General features: G+C 43.1%; 1 protein-coding gene across 1 annotated transcript; it reads right to left on the bottom strand.

Moving 5' to 3' along the window:
- Positions 1-3,514: 3,514 nt before the first annotated feature.
- Positions 3,515-14,883, bottom strand: LOC139390941 (eukaryotic translation initiation factor 4E-binding protein 3-like). The gene is made up of 3 exons (XM_071138370.1): positions 14,318-14,883; positions 10,839-11,012; positions 3,515-3,646 (listed from the first exon to the last, which is right to left on the bottom strand). The coding sequence occupies exons 1-3, from the start codon at positions 14,448-14,450 to the stop codon at positions 3,618-3,620; spliced, it is 336 nt and encodes a 111-aa protein (XP_070994471.1). The 5' UTR covers positions 14,451-14,883; the 3' UTR covers positions 3,515-3,617.
- Positions 14,884-19,425: the final 4,542 nt, after the last annotated feature.

Raw genomic sequence — 19,425 nt, 5'->3', positions numbered from 1 at the left:
ACCATCTGATCATTTATCACTCCAGTGTTAATCTGCAAAATTTTAATTATTCACCTACCTCCTTATGTCTTTTGCACACAATGTATATAGACTCTCCTTTTTTCTACTGTATTATTGACTTGTTAATTGTTTACTCCATGTGTAACTCTGTGTTGTCTGTTCACACTGCTATGCTTTATCTTGGCCAGGTCGCAGTTGCAAATGAGAACTTGTTCTCAACTAGCCTACCTGGTTAAATAAAGGTGTTCTCAACTAGCCTACCTGGTTAAATAAAGGTGTTCTCAACTAGCCTACCTGGTTAAATAAAGGTGTTCTCAACTAGCCTACCTGGTTAAATAAAGGTGTTCTCAACTAGCCTACCTGGTTAAATAAAGGTGTTCTCAACTAGCCTACCTGGTTAAATAAAGGTGTTCTCAACTAGCCTACCTGGTTAAATAAAGGTGTTCTCAACTAGCCTACCTGGTTAAATAAAGGTGTTCTCAACTAGCCTACCTGGTTAAATAAAGGTGTTCTCAACTAGCCTACCTGGTTAAATAAAGGTGTTCTCAACTAGCCTACCTGGTTAAATAAAGGTGTTCTCAACTAGCCTACCTGGTTAAATAAAGGTGTTCTCAACTAGCCTACCTGGTTAAATAAAGGTGTTCTCAACTAGCCTACCTGGTTAAATAAAGGTGTTCTCAACTAGCCTACCTGGTTAAATAAAGGTGTTCTCAACTAGCCTACCTGGTTAAATAAAGGTGTTCTCAACTAGCCTACCTGGTTAAATAAAGGTGTTCTCAACTAGCCTACCTGGTTAAATAAAGGTGTTCTCAACTAGCCTACCTGGTTAAATAAAGGTGTTCTCAACTAGAGTACCTGGTTAAATAAAGGTGTTCCAACTAGCCTACCTGGTTAAATAAAGGTGTTCTTAACTAACTAGCCTACCTGGTTAAATAAAGGTGTTCTCAACTAGCCTACCTGGTTAAATAAAGGTGTTCTCAACTAGCCTACCTGGTTAAATAAAGGTGTTCTCAACTAGCCTACCTGGTTAAATAAAGGTGTTCTCAACTAGCCTACCTGGTTAAATAAAGGTGTTCTAACTAGGTGTTCTCTACCTACCTGGTTAAATAAAGGTGTTCTCACCTGGTTACTAGCCTACCTGGTTAAATAAAGGTGTTCTCAACTAGCCTACCTGGTTAAATAAAGGTGTTCTCAACTAGCCTACCTGGTTAAATAAAGGTGTTCTCAACTAGCCTACCTGGTTAAATAAAGGTGTTCTCAACTAGCCTACCTGGTTAAATAAAGGTGTTCTCAACTAGCCTACCTGGTTAAATAAAGGTGTTCTTAACTAGCCTACCTGGTTAAATAAAGGTGTTCTCAACTAGCCTACCTGGTTAAATAAAGGTGTTCTCAACTAGCCTACCTGGTTAAATAAAGGTGTTCTCAACTAGCCTACCTGGTTAAATAAAGGTGTTCTCAACTAGCCTACCTGGTTAAATAAAGGTGTTCTCAACTAGCCTACCTGGTTAAATAAAGGTGTTCTCAACTAGCCTACCTGGTTAAATAAAGGTGTTCTCAACTAGCCTACCTGGTTAAATAAAGGTGTTCTCAACTAGCCTACCTGGTTAAATAAAGGTGTTCTCAACTAGCCTACCTGGTTAAATAAAGGTGTTCTCAACTAGCCTACCTGGTTAAATAAAGGTGTTCTCAACTAGCCTACCTGGTTAAATAAAGGTGTTCTCAACTAGAGTACCTGGTTAAATAAAGGTGTTCTCAACTAGCCTACCTGGTTAAATAAAGGTGTTCAACTAGCCTACCTGGTTAAATAAAGGTGTTCTCAACTAGCCTACCTGGTTAAATAAAGGTGTTCTCAACTAGCCTACCTGGTTAAATAAAGGTGTTCTCAGCCTACCTGGTTAAATAAAGGTGTTCTCAACTAGCCTACTGGTTACTCAACTAGCTACCTGGTTAAATAAAATAAAGGTGTTCTCAGTGTTCTCAACTAGCCTACCTGGTTAAATAAAGGTGTTCTCAACTAGCCTACCTGGTTAAATAAAGGTGTTCAACTAGCCTACCTACCTGGTTAAATAAAGGTGTTCTCAACTAGCCTACCTGGTTAAATAAAGGTGTTCTCAACTAGCCTACCTGGTTAAATAAAGGTGTTCTCAACTAGCCTACCTGGTTAAATAAAGGTGTTCTCAACTAGCCTACCTGGTTAAATAAAGGTGTTCTCAACTAGCCTACCTGGTTAAATAAAGGTGTTCTCAACTAGCCTACCTGGTTAAATAAAGGTGTTCTCAACTAGCCTACCTGGTTAAAGGTGTTCTCAAAGGTGGTGTTCTCAAAGCCTACCTGGTTAAATAAAGGTGTTCTCAACTAGCCTACCTGGTTATGTTCTCAACTAGCCTACCTGGTTAAATAAAGGTGAAATAAATACAAAAATGTTTTTAAAAAATCAAGATCACCACTGTGCTCTTTCACCACCCTGTGAAGTTCATTACTTATTTCATCTGTAGCCTGTAAACTGCATGCTTCTCCGAGTCATAGTGGGAGGACCACACAATATAATCACGTGACTCCAATATGTTATTATAATCAATATTTGCGCATAAGATTCTTGCATAATTAATTTTATCGACACAAAAAGATTCTGCATTGTCTAGCGTATTTTGTCTGCAATTGGAAATTGTACTGACAAATTTGCTGGTTCCATCACGCCATTTTTTATCCGACGTTACTCGCATAAAAACTTTGGATGGAAACATAGTTATAGTTGGTTATGCAGTTTCTGATTAGATTAGGCTAATGTTGGAGGGATGGCGCTATAGGGGAGAGACAAACATGTCTGTAGGCTACATACATTAACTGGGTCAGAATATGCTGGGGCAACAGACTAGTAATTAGAACATGCATTCGTTACATACTAGAAGCACAGTCGTGGGCGTCTATTTACATCTGAAAATGAAAGCCAATCAGCAGTAGCAATAAATCCTATGTGTGTGCGCACGGCTTTCTGGCATAGTTTGAAAATAGGAACCACGAGGCAACAACAATAACATGACAGAACTCAAGTTGAGGTTTTGTCCTTTTTGTTTATTTATTTTGAACTTTGATCAAATGTCAGTTCCTCCTCCACAGACAGACGCATGTAGGAGCCTGTCCAACAGTCACCCCGAACCTTTGACCAGGCTCAGACAGGGGGGACCCCTCATAGGCCTAGCAGCCCCTCCAAAATAGAGTTATTGTTTTAAAAAAACAACGCAGCAACTCTGCTGTCACAACCAATCCCGCCGTCCCTGTATGTTTCATGTAAAATCTTGAACATTTCCCTCCTTTAAAAAAAATTACAAGTACCGTTGACTTATGTACAAATCAAAAACTGTCCAACAAAGTTACAAACTTATTGCTTCTTCCAAGCCATTGAAGTATTATGTGTAATACACGGCTTCATGTCTTTCTAACTCAGGGATCAACACGTCTCCTTTCTCTTTTGGGGAGTTTCCTAAAAAAAAAAAGTTTAAAAAAAAGGATGTTGAAGAAGGTGAATGTGACGCATGCTGGTCGTAAAGGACCAATCAGACGTCAGAACTGAACAGAAGATACAACAGCTCTCTCCACAGGAGGCCACGAGCTACTGCTCAGATGTCCATCTCAAACTGGCTGTCATCTAGAGGGAGAGAGAGGAGAAAAGAGAGACATTAACAAAACTGTCGTTACTTGCATCTGTACACTAAGTCCTAACCACACCCATAATAACGGATTGACTGGGGGGGGGGGGGGGGGCAGTGTTGTGTTCATGTTTCTTATCAACTTCGTGTTTTTGTCAACTCCAGACAGGAGAGACAAATCTCCCAGAGCAGACACAATCCCCTAACCCAATCCACCCACCTCCCCCTCCCCTCCTCTTAACCCCTCTGTCTGTCTGGGAGGCACTAGTTGCAGACAGTGTCACTAAGTATCAGGTTGGTTATCTGTGCTGAGTTAGTTGAGGTCAGGCCAGCACAAGGACACTAGATAACCAGTTAAATAGAGCTTGTTGTTTCAACAGCAGAGAGGGTGTGGCCTGGTGTGGTCAGAGGTTTGACTGCATCTGCTATTGGTTACGAGATGACTGGTGGAGAAGGCACACCATCCTCAATTGCTTGCTTTCTCTCTGACCCTCCTCTTTCTGCCCATCTCTAGCGCTCTCCCCTCTCTGCTTTCTCCTTCTCCCTTCTCTCTGTCCCTCTCTCTCTCTACTTAACTAGCCTACAGGTCACCATCATAGTACAGTGTGTGTTTTCAACCCCCAAAACAAAACCGTACCCTATGACAACGATAGCCAGCTGATAGTAGAGACATCTTCAGCCAAGTAACATAAGATACACAGAGATAGTTGCAGTTTTGGATAGGAGAACATTATACAATGTTCTATGGGAAATTCCACGATAACGGAATTGCACCAAGACTTAAAATGTATGCCAACCAAAATCCATTGATTTCAAGTTTAACAAACCATACGACTTTATGATACTTTTAACAATTTAAACAGAACATTTTCCAAAAACACATTTACTGGAAGAACTGTGCAGATGCAAAGTTTGGTAACAGAATTACAGTAAAATCTCCCTCAGTTTGTGTCCACATTTTCCAAAAACTCAACGATTCAACGAAGTCTGCAGAAAGAATGGGGTGTCAGCTATGACACATATATATATATATATATATATATATATATATATTTGGGTAAGTGAAGTGGATTTACACCCGGTAACGTAATTGCGGTGCCAAAATCACATCATGGGTCCCTGTACTACACATCTCTGTACTACACAGAAATGCCTAATTATGTAAATGAAGGTCATTTTCTTCATGGTGATGCATCCTAAATTGGTACACAAAAAAGGTAGGAATATGCAATATCCTCTTTTGCATATTTGGGTATTACTCTACACACTAACTATTATTTTACATGAGCTCTGCCCCTTAACAAGACCAAATCTGTACTGAACTACACTGCTTTACTGAACTCGACAGAACTATGCACTGCTTTACTGAACTCTACAGAACTATGCACTGCTTTACTGAACTCTACAGAACTATGCACTGCTTTACTGAACTCGACAGAACTATGCACTGCTTTACTGAACTCGACAGAACTATGCACTGCTTTACTGAACTCTATGCACTGCTTTAACTATATGCACTGCTTTACTGAACTCTACAGAACTATGCACTGCTTTACTGAACTCTACAGAACTATGCACTGCTTTACTGAACTCTACAGAACTATGCACTGCTTTACTGAACTCTACAGAACTATGCACTGCTTTACTGTACTCTACAGAACTATGCACTGCTTTACTGTACTCTGCTGTGAGAGCAGAATTATGTTATAATGCTGTAATTGCATCAAATGGTTGTTTTATGCAACAGAATAGAGGGTTCTTATAACTCCATTGTGTCTGTGTGAACTGAAAGTGGGCCTCAGGGGGGTTTAACACTGACAGGAGATGTACATGGTGAAGCCCCAAAATTGCCCTCGCTAGAAGTCTGTTTCAGACATAAGGAAGTGGATGGCTGCAAACTTTCTCATTTTAAACTCGGACAAAACAGAGATGCTTGTTCTAGGTCCCAAGAAACAAAGAGATCTTCTGTTGAATCTGACAATTAATCCTAATGGTTGTACAGTCATCTCAAATATAACTGTGAAGGACCTCGGCGTTACTCTGGACCCTGATCTCTCTTTTGACGAACATATCAAGACTGTTTCAAGGAGAGCTTTTTTCCATCTACGTAACATTGCAAAAATCAGAAACTTTGTGTCCAAAAATGATGCAGAAAAATGTATCCATGCTTTTGTCACTTCTAGGTTAGACTACTGCAATGCTCTACTCTCCGGCTACCTGGATAAAGTACTAAATAAACTTCAGTTAGTGCTAAATACGGCTGCTAGAATCCTGACTAGAACCAAGAAATTTGATCATATTACTCCAGTGCTAGCCTCTCTACACTGGCTTCCTGTTAAGGCAAGGGCTGATTAAGGTTTTACTGCTAACCTACAAAGGCTTGCTCCTACCCATCCTGCCGTACATACCTACACGTACGCTACGGTCACAAGACGCAGGCCTCCTAATTTTCCCAAGAATTTCTATTCAAACAGCTGGAGGCAGGGCTTCCTCCTATTGAGCTCCATTTTTATGGAATGGTCTGCCTACCCATGTGAGAGACGCAGACTCGGTCTCAACCTTTAAGTCTTTACTGAAGACTCATCTCTTCAGTGGGTCATATGATTGAGTGTAGTCTGGACTAGGAGTGTGAAGGTGAAAGGAAAGGCTATGGAGCAACGAACCGCCCTTGCTGTCTCTGCCTGGCCGGTTCCCCTCTTTCCACTGGGATTCTCTGCCTCTAACCCTATTACAGGGGCTGAGTCACTGGCTTACTGGTGCTCTTCCATGCCGTCCCTAGGAGGGGTGCGTCACTTGAGTGGGTTGAGTCGCTGGCGTGGTCTTCCTGTCTGGGTTGGCACCCCCCCTTGGGTTGTGCCGTGGCGGAGATCTTTGTGGACTATACTCGGCCTTGTCTCAGGATGGTAAGTTGGTGGTTGAAGATATCCCTCTAGTGGTGTGGGGCTGTGCTTTGGCAAAGTGGGTGGGGTTATATCCTGCCTGTTTGGCCCTGTCCGGGGGTATCATCGGATGGGGCCACAGTGTCTCCTGACCCCTCCTGTCTCAGCCTCCAGTATTTATGCTGCATTTAAGTATTCTCTCTCTTTGAGGACCTGAGCCATAGGACCATGCCTCGGGACTACATGGCATGATGACTACTTGCTGTCCCCAGTCCACCTGGCCGTGCAGCTGCTCCAGTTTCAACTGTTCTGCCTATGGAACGCTGACCTGTTCACCGGACGTGGTACCTGTCCCAGACCTGCTGTTTTAAAGTCTCTAGAGACAGCAGGAGCGGTAGAGATACTCTCAATAATTGTCTATGAAAAGCCAACTGACATTTACTCCTGAGGTGCTGACTTGCTGCACCCTCGACAACTACTGTGATTATTATTATTTGACCATGCTGGACATTTATGAACATTTGAACATCTTGGCCATGTTCTGTTATAATCTCCACCTGGCACAGCCAGAAGAGGACTGGCCATCCCTCAGAGCCTGGTTTCTCTCTAGGTTTCTTCCTAGGTCCTGGCCTTTCTAGGGAGTTTTTCCTAGCCACCGTGCTTCTACACCTGCATTGCTTGCTGTTTGGGGTTTTAGGCTGGGTTTCTGTACATCACTTTGAGATATCAGCTGATGTAAAGGATATATAAATACATTTGAATTGATGTATGATGTCTTTGTGTGATACCGCATTCCAGAGCATGAGTTAATGTTTCTGTACTGGGGTGCCAGGGGAAGATGGCGCCAGTATGGAGTTGGGGGGCCAGACCCTGGTCTCTACACAATGACGACAGTTCTTACAGCAGATATTGTCTGCTGTGAATTATAAGTATCTTTCATACAAATGTTAACCTTGTGACCCATTCCATACATCTGTTGTTCGGTCTTGTAGACTGAAGGAGGATGGACTTGGCTATAAAATGCTGAGTCTCAAACCAGCTCATTGAGTTCTCAGTGATCACCTCCAGGGGTGATTACCGACCAGCTCCATTATCTGAAGTAAACCAGCTGGTTGAGTTCTCAGCGATCCCCTCCAGGGGTGATATAAAATGCTGTGTCTCAAACCAGCTCATTGAGTTCTCAGTGACCACCTCCAGGGGTGATTACCGACCAGCTCCATTACTGCACTAATTAAATAATACAGTTTGATTGATTTGAAGAAATCTAAAAGTCTCTCCTTTTGATTACAATCATTCCACCACACTGCTGTACAGTCCAAATTTGTGAACCCAACAGTTCTTTGTGACTACTATATTATCCATTATAACCAAATCTGTTGCAGAAATTCAGTTACCAAATCGGTAACAGAATTTGAGAAATTGGTAACAGAATTAAGTTTTAATCACTTAATAATTCATAAACAAACTTGATATTAGTAAAAACAATTAAAACAATTAATTGATAGGTCTACCTTTATTTTCATTATCCTCCCTCATGAGGGAAATTATAAAATATCTTGACGATCTGGATTTTTGATAACAGGATATCAAGGCACAAGGCAATGTCTCAAACTTACTGCAGGCATTAAAAAATATCCAAAAGTAAATAAAAGTGTTGATTTTCGTTGGCAGGGGTATTTACTTCAACAGTATTGTGTTCTGAGGCATTTGTAATACCTTAAGACTTAAAAATGGTAGATATTGTCTAAATGCCTTTTCCATCTCAAATCAAAGCCTTGTCTTATTCCTAATTTTAAAGATGGACATTTTTTTGAAAAGCATATATTTGCCTCCACTATCATTTGACATGCTCCTATAAACTTCATGTTGGTGCTCATTGGTCCCTTTAGGCTACATCTAGGAAGAAACCATTGTTCTATAGTAAATGAACAGGGCCCAGGACTTGGAAAGCTAGGTGACTGACTTGTATTAGGTAGGCCTTTTACATAACTTTAGGTCCAAGGCTGCAGTGGCCAAGTTTCACAGTACTGTCATAGGCCTAGTAACGCTCCACAAACACAACACAGACAGGAACAGCAGCAGGTGACAATGTCTGGCAGGAACAGCAGCAGGTGACAATGCCTGACAGGAACAGCAGCAGGCGACAATGCCTGACAGGAACAGCAGCAGGCGACAATGTCTGACAGGAACAGCAGCAGGCGACAATGTCTGACAGGAACAGCAGCAGGCGACAATGCCTGACAGGAACAGCAGCAGGCGACAATGTCTGACAGGAACAGCAGCAGGCGACAATGTCTGACAGGAACAGCAGCAGGCGACAATGCCTGACAGGAACAGCAGCAGGCGACAATGTCTGACAGGAACAGCAGCAGGCGACAATGTCTGACAAGAACAGCAGCAGGCGACAATGCCTGACAGGAACAGCAGCAGGCGACAATGTCTGACAGGAACAGCAGCAGGCGACAATGCCTGACAGGAACAGCAGCAGGTGACAAAAGCCTGACAGGAACAGCAGCAGGTGACAATGCCTGACAGGAACAGCAGCAGGCGACAATGCCTGACAGGAACAGCAGCAGGCGACAATGCCTGACAGGAACAGCAGCAGGCGACAATGCCTGACATGGTATCAAGGGTTTTGCACAATAACACAGATGTTGATACTGCGTACACACACACACACGCGTCTGTTAAGAATATTTAACAAGGTTACACTGTACACTCAAAAAGTTAGCCTACGATTCAGAAAGATGGGAATAAATTGGCAACAATGTGCATGGATAGCAGACAACACTAGGTTCCATAACGACAAAGAACAAAGCCACGTACATGTCAACATTATCATGTAGGTGGTTTAATGGAAATAAAAAGTAGGGTAGAGCTAGCAGCAGGTTACACCAGTTTTTACGTACCACGTCCTCTTTGAGCTCCGTGTGTGTGTACGCGTGTTCATATGCACGTTTGTCAGTGTGCACGTCTGTACAGAATGTGTGTGTGTTTACATACCGTACTCATCGTCTCGCGTGTTTACATACCGTACGCATCGTCTCGCGTGTTTACATACCGTTCGCATCGTCTCGCGTGTTTACATACCGTACGCATCGTCTCGCGTGTTTACATACCGTACGCATCGTCTCGCGTGCTTACATACCGTACGCATCGTCTCGCGTGTTTACATACCGTTCGCATCGTCTCGCGTGTTTACATACCGTTCGCATCGTCTCGCGTGTTTACATACCGTTCGCATCGTCTCGCGTGTTTACATACCGTTCGCATCGTCTCGCGTGTTTACATACCGTTCGCATCGTCTCGCGTGTTTACATACCGTTCGCATCGTCTCGCGTGTTTACATACCGTTCGCATCGTCTCGCGTGTTTACATACCGTTCGCATCGTCTCGCGTGTTTACATACCGTTCGCATCGTCTCGCGTGTTTACATACCGTACGCATCGTCTCGCGTGTTTACATACCGTACGCATCGTCTCGCGTGTTTACATACCGTACGCATCGTCTCGCGTGTTTACATACCGTACGCATCGTCTCGCGTGTTTACATACCGTACGCATCGTCTCGCGTGTTTACATACCGTACGCATCGTCTCGCGTGCTTACATACCGTACGCATCGTCTCGCGTGCTTACATACCGTACGCATCGTCTCGCGTGTTTACATACCGTTCGCATCGTCTCGCGTGTTTACATACCGTTCGCATCGTCTCGCGTGTTTACATACCGTTCGCATCGTCTCGCGTGTTTACATACCGTTCGCATCGTCTCGCGTGTTTACATACCGTTCGCATCGTCTCGCGTGTTTACATACCGTTCGCATCGTCTCGCGTGTTTACATACCGTTCGCATCGTCTCGCGTGTTTACATACCGTACGCATCGTCTCGCGTGTTTACATACCGTACGCATCGTCTCGCGTGTTTACATACCGTACGCATCGTCTCGCGTGTTTACATACCGTACACATCGTCTCGCGTGTTTACATACCGTACGCATCGTCTCGCGTGTTTACATACCGTACGCATCGTCTCGCGTGTTTACATACCGTACGCATCGTCTCGCGCGTTTACATACCATATGCATGTCAAGTGGTGGCGGCAGGTAGCCTAGTGGTTAGAGTGTTGGACTAGTAACTGAAAGGTTGCAAGATCGAATCCCTGAGGTGACAAGGTACAAATATGTCGTTCAGCCCCTGGACAAGGCAGTTAACCCACTGTTCCTAGGCCTTCATTGAAAATAAGAATTTGTTCTTAACTGACTTGCCTAGTTAAATTAAAAGGTATGCATGTCTAGTGTGTGCATACTCCTACCTGCCAGGTCCTTCTCCTCCTCCAGCTCCTCTTTTAGTTCCTGTAGTTTGCCCAGAGGGTGCAGAGCGGGCACCGTCACCCCAGGGATCTGCGGCAGGCAGCAGGGGGGGGTACGGGCGATGGGAGAGTTCCGACAGTCCAGGAGGAACTTCCTGTCATAGATTATGCGTGTTCCTGTCAGAGGTAGGGGGGGGGGGGGTCAGTTGACTTGCCAGTGAAGGGAGCTGCATCATGTTGACCAAAGCATTGCGGTAAAACACGTGTAAATGGACTCATGTACCATAAATCTGTTAGAGACTAGTGGTCTACAAAATGGAGGCTTTAGTTCCTGATTTATCTAATCTGGTCCTTGAAAACTGGCCATGAAATGTCTGATGTCAAAACAACAAATACAAGAGAGTAATAAGTCCCTGACAGGGCAGAGGGAGAGATGTATCTGGAAGGAACTGAGAGTCCACCCCTCCCTGGCCTCAGGGTCAAGGCTGTTGGATGCATTCCAAAACACACACACCCTGTTCTCAGCCCAACAAGAGGGAGGATACGGAGGGGTGGTCGGTGGGTTGGCAGTAGTGTAACACAGCAACATGTTATCCTAGAACCAGAAAGTGGTGACAGAAGGCAGACTAGAACCAAACACACATAACTCTGTAGCCTGCACCGTGTAGTACAATTCAGATGTGTGCTGTGGTCACCAGCAGAGTTTCCTCTACATTCTGTTTGCTTAGGGGGGCTGACGAGGCATCTTGTGGTGATACCCCATTCCTGAGGTGTTGAGGCAAACACCTTGGTTGTTCTGGAACCAAATATCATCTTCTCCTCCCCTAGACTATTAGGCATACGTAAAGGAACATTTTACTTGCTACTCCATAATGTGTTGGGATGTCTACAGTAGAGACTGGTTGGTAAACAACTGGGATCTGACAGGTTGCTGACAGACTGATGTCATCCTTTAACTGCAATGGAATATTGATAAACAGCTGCTAGATATATCATACTGAATATCATGCTGATGAACTGAAGTGTGACCTGAACCACTGTGTTCTAGATTAACTCGTTAGCAGACTGACAGAGCATTTGAAAAACAACCGTTCGATGAGAATCATCCAATGTTTTGGTGTCTACTAGTGAAGTCTGCCCTGGACAGGGTTAAAACAGAGGTGCAGTGCAGTATTTAGAATTAGTACAGCATGCTGGAGTTAAAACTGTTTTGCACTTTAGCAGTTCTATTTCCACACACACTATAGAAACCTCTGCCAGTTGAGCACCCTATCCTGAACAAAAGGGGAGGGGAAGGAGTGTGTGTGTGTGTGTGTATGTGTGTGCGAGGGTACATTGGGGCAGGAAATCAGGGAGAATTATACAGAGAGAGCAGGCCAGCCAGCAACTAAACTATAGTGCCCTGGCCATGAGTTATGCAGAAGAGGCCCAGCTCTGTGGCCAATCTCTTTGTCCACAGGAAACGTACCATATCCCATGTAATGCGCCTCATTCTGTTTTGTGGCAATGGGACAACACCATCCCTCATTACATTACAACAGGGAGTGGAGTTGGTACATGATTGGCCCGAGGGACCGGAAGAGTCTCTCCATATCATGTGCATTCTTGTTGTGCTCACATCAGCAGTTAGTCGCATAAAATGTACTTCTGGTTTTAGAGACAGAATGTCAAACTGTTCTAGACCATCTGTTGTAAGGCATCAATGAAGAATCCCCAATAAGCAGTGTAATGACAGTAACAGCTGTTATAGCCATGTTATAACTACTCCTTAAAGTGCATAACTAAGTTGTTCTGGTCTGGCCATGCCTTCCACAACACATAAGAGTCGTGAAGGATCCATAGAGGGCCTGAAACTACACTGCTTTCTGCTCTCCTCAGCTAAATCACACATTGCACCACTCCCTCCAGGTTTCCTCCCACATGTCCTAACTTCAACCATTCTTAGAAAGGCCTATTTGCACACCATTTATGCTTCCCAATCCCTCCCCCTTTTTCTCCCTTGCTCCAAGTCTACCTCTCTCACTCTCTCTCTCTACTTGGCTGGAACACAATGTTCCCTACAGTATTCCTGAAATGCACCAGGGCAGCTGCGGGTCACACAGAGGGGATGTCTCCTCTCCTTCCCAATCAGCCCTGAATCTGGCCCTGCCCACCCATGAATCTGGCCCCGCCCCCCCGTAGGTCATAGTTTAAGAGGAGCTTGTTGTGCTCCAGTATTTTTCCGCTTCAGAACGTTGCACAGGCCAAATTTGACAACCATAACTCCCATCACTATGGCTACTTCGCTTACATAATGTGCCATGGTTTTCTGATATGTTGCAGATCCCAAAGAACAAAACATCTGTCTCTAAGCTAAAACTACATTTGGCCCAGTCAAACTTAATTAGGAATTAGTTCCCAACATAGCACCTTACATGAGTGTTGTTGTGAATGGGAATTGCAGCAGCCAGCTCTCTGGTAAGCGAGTTTGCGCAGGTCTGAGCTGTGTGTAGTAAACAGACAGTACCGAATCCGACCACCAGACTGCATGTAAGTAGCCATGAGGTTGAACCAATGAGCGTGAACAAGTAAACCTAGTTTTTTCCACACATCACTGAAAAATGCATCTTTTATTTTCATCTGTCAATAAGAAAAGCTTTTCCAGTAAAGGAAGAGTGACCGCTGTATTAAAAAGACTGGAGGCAATAATATGAATGAAGTTGCATTTAAAACATCACATAGCAAGCATACACAATTTCCAACAAACACAGTACATACAGTACGCTGCAAGTCAAACAGACAGACGGAGCACAGTACGCTACAAGTCAAACAGAGACGGAGCACAGTACGCTACAAGTCAAACAGACAGACGGAGCACAGTACGCTACAAGTCAAACAGACAGACGGAGCACAGTACGCTACAAGTCAAACAGACAGACGGAGCACAGTACGCTACAAGTCAAACAGACAGACGGAGCACAGTACGCTACAAGTCAAACAGACAGACAGAGCACAGTACGCTACAAGTCAAACAGACAGACGGAGCACAGTACACAGTAAACAGCTACAGTACGCTACAAGTCAAACAGAGACGGAGCACAGTACGCTACAAGTCAAACAGACAGACGGAGTACAGTACGCTACAAGTCAAACAGACAGATAGCTAGACTAGTTTTAGCCAGCTAAGCGCGTGGTGCGCATGTATTATGCACGACCAAAATAAAGTCGCGAGACTAAGGGTTGAGTAACGTTGATGAGTGGTTACAAGATTTGGGTAAGTAAATGTACTTTTCAAAACAGCTATACATAACGTGAACATGTTATTTCCTTGCATAACCTTAGACAAGTTAGCTAGTTTAGTTCCCCTTTTCCCACAACATAACGTTGGTTTTCTAGCTGTAATTTGTTTTTGCTGGCTAAAGTTAGCTAAATTATCTCTGGTACAAAACGTGTTGTACGTGGTTGATCATAAACAAGCAAAACATCCGGCTCCGTGCTCTTACCCCCGGGCGTTGTGGAGAAGAGAGTACCCCCGGGAGTCTGACTGTAGCAGTCTGGGAGCTGAGACCAGTCTTTCAGGGTGAGAACCCGGGTAGGGATTGGGCAACTCTTCGCCTGCTGAGAGTTGGTTGTCATCCTGAGTTTGTTTGCGTTCTTCTGATCAACCGCAGAAAGATGCTTCGTGTGAAGATCGGCTGATCTTACAAATTCAATTGTTTACCAAAAAAGAAAATTTCCCAAGTAATTTGCTAACAAGATCCACAACAATTCAAACTTAGCTAAAATGTGCTAACAAAATAAAACAGACGGAATCGACTGCAGTTCAGGCCGAACAGTTTTGTTGCCAGATAAGTATCGCTGTCAGGTCATCCAGCTAGAGAGACGAACTGGGGGATGTTGAACGTGTTCGCCTGCATTTAATAACTACCAGGGTGACTCTGGTCATGTGACGTGTTGTGATTGCAAGAACATGATCTCCACGACGAAGGGCGTCTGGCTCCTCAATCATATACTAGTTCCGCCTGTGAAGGGTGGATCATAGTGTATGGCTGTCAAACCGGAGTGATGTGATCCTTTTGATGCATAAATAATCCAGTGGATCTAATCTGAAGCGATGGTGTAAACAAGTCCCAACTTGTTTTACTTGACAACAATGGCAAAAGCAAATACATGATTCAGCAGAAACAACACCAAGAATGAACTGATCCACATCAACTCACCACATTCTGATAATGTACCTACCAGAATATGACTGAGCCCAGCCATTGAAGTTATGACATCACTAAATGGATCCGTCTGTGCATTGATTCCACTCTGAACAACATTCCCATGTGTACATGTGATCTGATTAACAATATGTACACAGGCTGGGTATATTGTACATTCATGCCTGCACAATAAACTTCTCACCCCAGTGAGATAAAATATATTTAATTGGTATACAGTAATGATTGTTTTACAATACATGTCATGGGAACAGGAAATGTGCTACTGTTTGACAGAGGTCTTCTGACCCATTGAACGTTCTGTTCATTGGGTCATCATAACTCAGTTTCACCCCAAACTGTTAACTAATGTGCACACGGTTCCCGAAACGGTGAACTAACACACACGACCTCGCATGCCTCACATCTTCCTTGTTGCCTCAGGCATACATCAATCTGTCTCCAAGCCCCCAGCTGTCAGGCTCCCACAGCATTAGATCATCTGTTTATCACGGAGAAGGAAATCCCAGGTAGTTCGTTTCTCCAGACGTGAGTAGCTAGTTTATCTAGTGGGACGTGATCAACGTCTAATTTTCAGGGTAAATAGCCAGAGGCAGGTTGATTTGTTGCTAAAAGTTGCTAAATTACGTTGTGATGTCATTGCGTGATAACGTAAAACTGCGTCATTATGTAGAATACACAATAACGTTACTCATATCGACTGGCCATCTCGACAAAAAATATGATTTGACATTTGTTCAGGTACAGACTCCCACTCCTTTCTGTACTTCTGACTGTACAATTTTGATTGAGACATGTTGATTGATGTTGTAAGTTCTGTTCAATATCAAACATTCGTGACCAACTATATTCATTGGGTTTGGCTCGTTGAACCCGTACCTCTGCTGCAGCAGTCAGCCAACAATGATTTGCAATTTGCTGAAATTTGCTGCTGGCGTCACTCACAATGCACTTTTGCAGCCAGGCACGTGTGTTGGGACTGAGTGTGGGAAATGCGTGCATTTTAGCATTTGAGTCACTTTTCAAAAGTTGCCAAAAGTTCCAAATACAATTTTAAAAGTAGCTACATTTGTTTGAAAAAAAAAGTTGCCAGAGTAGTCTGAAAGGTTGCTAAATTTAGCAGCTAAATTGGCATCACTGGATGCCAGAGAGGAAGAGGCAACGCGTGTGGTTCCTGAATCATTATAATAAGATTTTTTTCAGGGTGAATACAATTGCACTAAAATTGTTTATTTTTTGTATTATTTTATTGATTTTTTTGTATGTTTGAGTATTTTCTTGTTAATACCTGTGTTTTGTTAGACATGTTTGATGTAGCTGTAAACTGATTTTTGTATTATGAATAATAATTAAAAAATAATAATAGTAAAACGTGAGGCTCCATTCGTCAATATGTCCACGCGAGATTACAGCGATAAAAACTGACTTTTTGTATGGCGGTCAATGCGTATCGGATTTGGTCAACAATTTTTTTAATTAGATGCTAATTTGCTGATGTTTCGTAATGTTTAGGTTATTACAAATGTATTGATATGTGGACGCATATGGCACTGTTCCTAGGCCGTCATAGATAATAAGAATTTGTTCTTAACTGACTTGCCTTGTTAAATAAAGGTTTAAAAAAAAAAAAAACTGTTGGTGACAGATTGGAAGCGTTCCTATGCTCTGATCTTACTGACAGTTTACATTGCCCGAATAGGTATTTTAAGTATCAGCTAGCCATATATGTTACAGCAATTTGTCAGTCGATAACGTAGCTGTGGAACCCGCCGTGTCCAATGCCGCGTTCACATGCTAGTCGCAACTAGGAAACTCGAAAATGTTTGACTTGCTAACTGGTTGTAATGACATATTTCACTGGCTGTATAAATGTGAAGCATCTGCCTGCGGTTTCCACTCACTGGTGAGAGGAAGCCCATTGTCCGGCAGGGGGAGAAGATGAAACGAGATGGATGTTGGCATTCTGCACATTTTCTCATCAATGAAACATTACAATCTGTGCTAAACAGAGTGGACAACGTTTTGTAGATTTTACCCTTCGCCAAAGTTTTAATTTCAGTTGTTTAGAAGGACTTCTGTAACGGAAATATGCAAATGTAGCGAGAACGCGCCAATAGGATCTCGCTAGCTCTTGTCTGTTTTGCCACAGGCTGTGGTCTATCTTAGTTTTAAAAACGTATAATACACGTCTTACCATTAAGCAAGTCGGGAAAATGTCAGTTTCCTTCTTCCGACCAGTACGAGAACGCGACATTAACTAGCACTTGTATTCCGCTTCGCAAGCATGCAAGGCATCAACAGCCAATCCAGTAAGGGTTGGAAGCTATAACGAGTCAATGGCTGCATTCCAAACACTTAAAAAAAGTCATGTTTTTGTTTGGTTAGATTTAGGAAATTGTAAAAATATATATATTTTTCCTTCCCCAGAAGTTCCCGCTAGGCAGGCTAACGTTAGTTAGATAATTAATTTGCTAGCTATCATACAGTAGGCGTATATTAATGATATAGTTAATAAAAGTAGACATGCAATCATAGTTGACTGTAGCGCATAAAGCACCCACAAGCTACCGGTGGCCGAAAACACAAATCATCGCGGATTGAACGAGTGACACATTTCCAGGCAAGGGTGGCCATTTAAAAATCATTCCTTCCTCCCTCACCCTGCAAGTGTAAACTCATGACACGTCATGAAACGTCATCAGAAGGGTCCACTTAATTTGAGGACTGAGGGGATAGTGTGTGTATTTTAGGTGTTTGAAATGCAGACATGGTCTTCAATTGATACATACTGTACGGCGGAAGCAACCGACTGTAGACGAAAGTCGAGGAGTGAATTCGGGGGAGGTGCATCTGCGACAGCCTAAAATCGGACACTAACATGCTGCCTAGACCGGGCACGCCATTATGCCTGTTGATTTCGTTCATCCACACCAGATGCGGAGGTTGAAATATCAAAACAAGGAACCGCCTATATTAATTTGGGACAGGTCGAAAACCATGACACATTCATGTCTATTTAGCTAGCTTGCTTGCTGTTGCTAGCTAATTTGCCCAATGATATAAACATTGGTTTGTTATTTGACCCGAAATGCAAAATCCTCTAATTTGACAATTAATCCACAAAAGGGTAAACCGAGTCAGTTTCTAGTCATCTCTCCCATTCGGTCTTCTTCGGACTATATTGCAGTTTGCAACCAACTTTAAGGTGCATTACCACCACTAACTTGACTGGAGTGTGGACCTCAGTTCATCTTTCAATCACCCACCTGGGTATATGCTCCTAAAAACCAATGAGGAGATGGGAGGCGGGACTTGCAGCGCATCATGTGTAAAATAAAAATTTAACCAAGTTCTATTTTAGCGCCAGGCTACGCAGAAGCTCCTTGACGTGGGCGAGCAGTTTGTATAAAATTATTGAATAACGTGCAAATATTTTTTAACACAAGAGTGGCCAGCATGTGGCTCAGATCAACATGGCAGTGTTGCCATTGTTTATTAAAACCTGCATTGACCCTTCGATTTTGCACTTCACACACTGCTACTATGCTCTTTATCAGTTATCCTGATGCCTAGTCACTTTACATGTCTACCCATACCACTCCAGTATCCCTGCACATTGTAAATATGGTATTGGCACTGACCAATGACCTGTATATAGCTTAATTACTTTCTCGTGTTCTTAGGTGTTTTTGTTCAACTTTATATATATTTATATTTATAGTACTACTGATATTGACTACTGCATTGTTGGGAAAGGAATGTCCCTGTACTTGTGCATGTGACAACTTGGAAGTCTTTTTGTGGAAATAAACCTCCATACCTTGCACACACACACATCATATGTACATTAAATCATCCAGTAGTGCGTGCAAGTTCTCCCACTTAAAAAGATGAGGCCTGTAACTTATCATAGGTACACTTCAACTATGACAGACAAAATTAGAAAAAAAATCCAGAAAATCACATTGTAGGATTTTTAATGATTTTATTTTCGAATTATGGTGGAAAATAAGTATTTGGTCAATAACAAAAGTCTATTTCAATACTTTGTCATTGCCAAAAAAAGGTTATATAACAGAGATCAAACGTTTTCTGTAAGTCTACACAAGGTTCACACACACACTGTTGCTGGTATTTTGGCCCATTCCTCCATGCAGATCTCCTCTAGAGCAGTGATGTTTTGGGGGTGTTGCTGGGCAACACGGACTTTCAACTCCCTCCAAAGATTTTCTATGGGGTTGAGATCTGGAGACTGGCTAGGCCACTCCAGGACCTTGAAATGCTTCTTACGAAGCCACTCCTTTGTTGCCCGGGCGGTGTGTTTGGGATCAGTCATGCTGAAAGACCCAACCACGTTTCATCTTCAATGCCCTTGCTGATGGAAG

This window comes from Oncorhynchus clarkii, chromosome 31 (genome assembly GCF_045791955.1).
Source record: "Oncorhynchus clarkii lewisi isolate Uvic-CL-2024 chromosome 31, UVic_Ocla_1.0, whole genome shotgun sequence".
Taxonomy (NCBI): domain Eukaryota; kingdom Metazoa; phylum Chordata; class Actinopteri; order Salmoniformes; family Salmonidae; genus Oncorhynchus; species Oncorhynchus clarkii.
This window is presented reverse-complemented; position numbering and strand designations above follow the sequence as displayed.

Coding starts and splice junctions, on each gene's coding strand:
- LOC139390941 (XM_071138370.1), bottom strand. CDS start 14,450: ATGACAACCAACTCTCAGCAGGCGAAGAGTTGCCCAATCCCTACCCGG. Junction 11,013..14,317: donor CTTCTCCACAACGCCCGGGG/GTAAGAGCACGG, acceptor TACCTCTGACAG/GAACACGCATAATCTATGAC. Junction 3,647..10,838: donor GGAGGAGAAGGACCTGGCAG/GTAGGAGTATGC, acceptor CTCTCCCTCTAG/ATGACAGCCAGTTTGAGATG.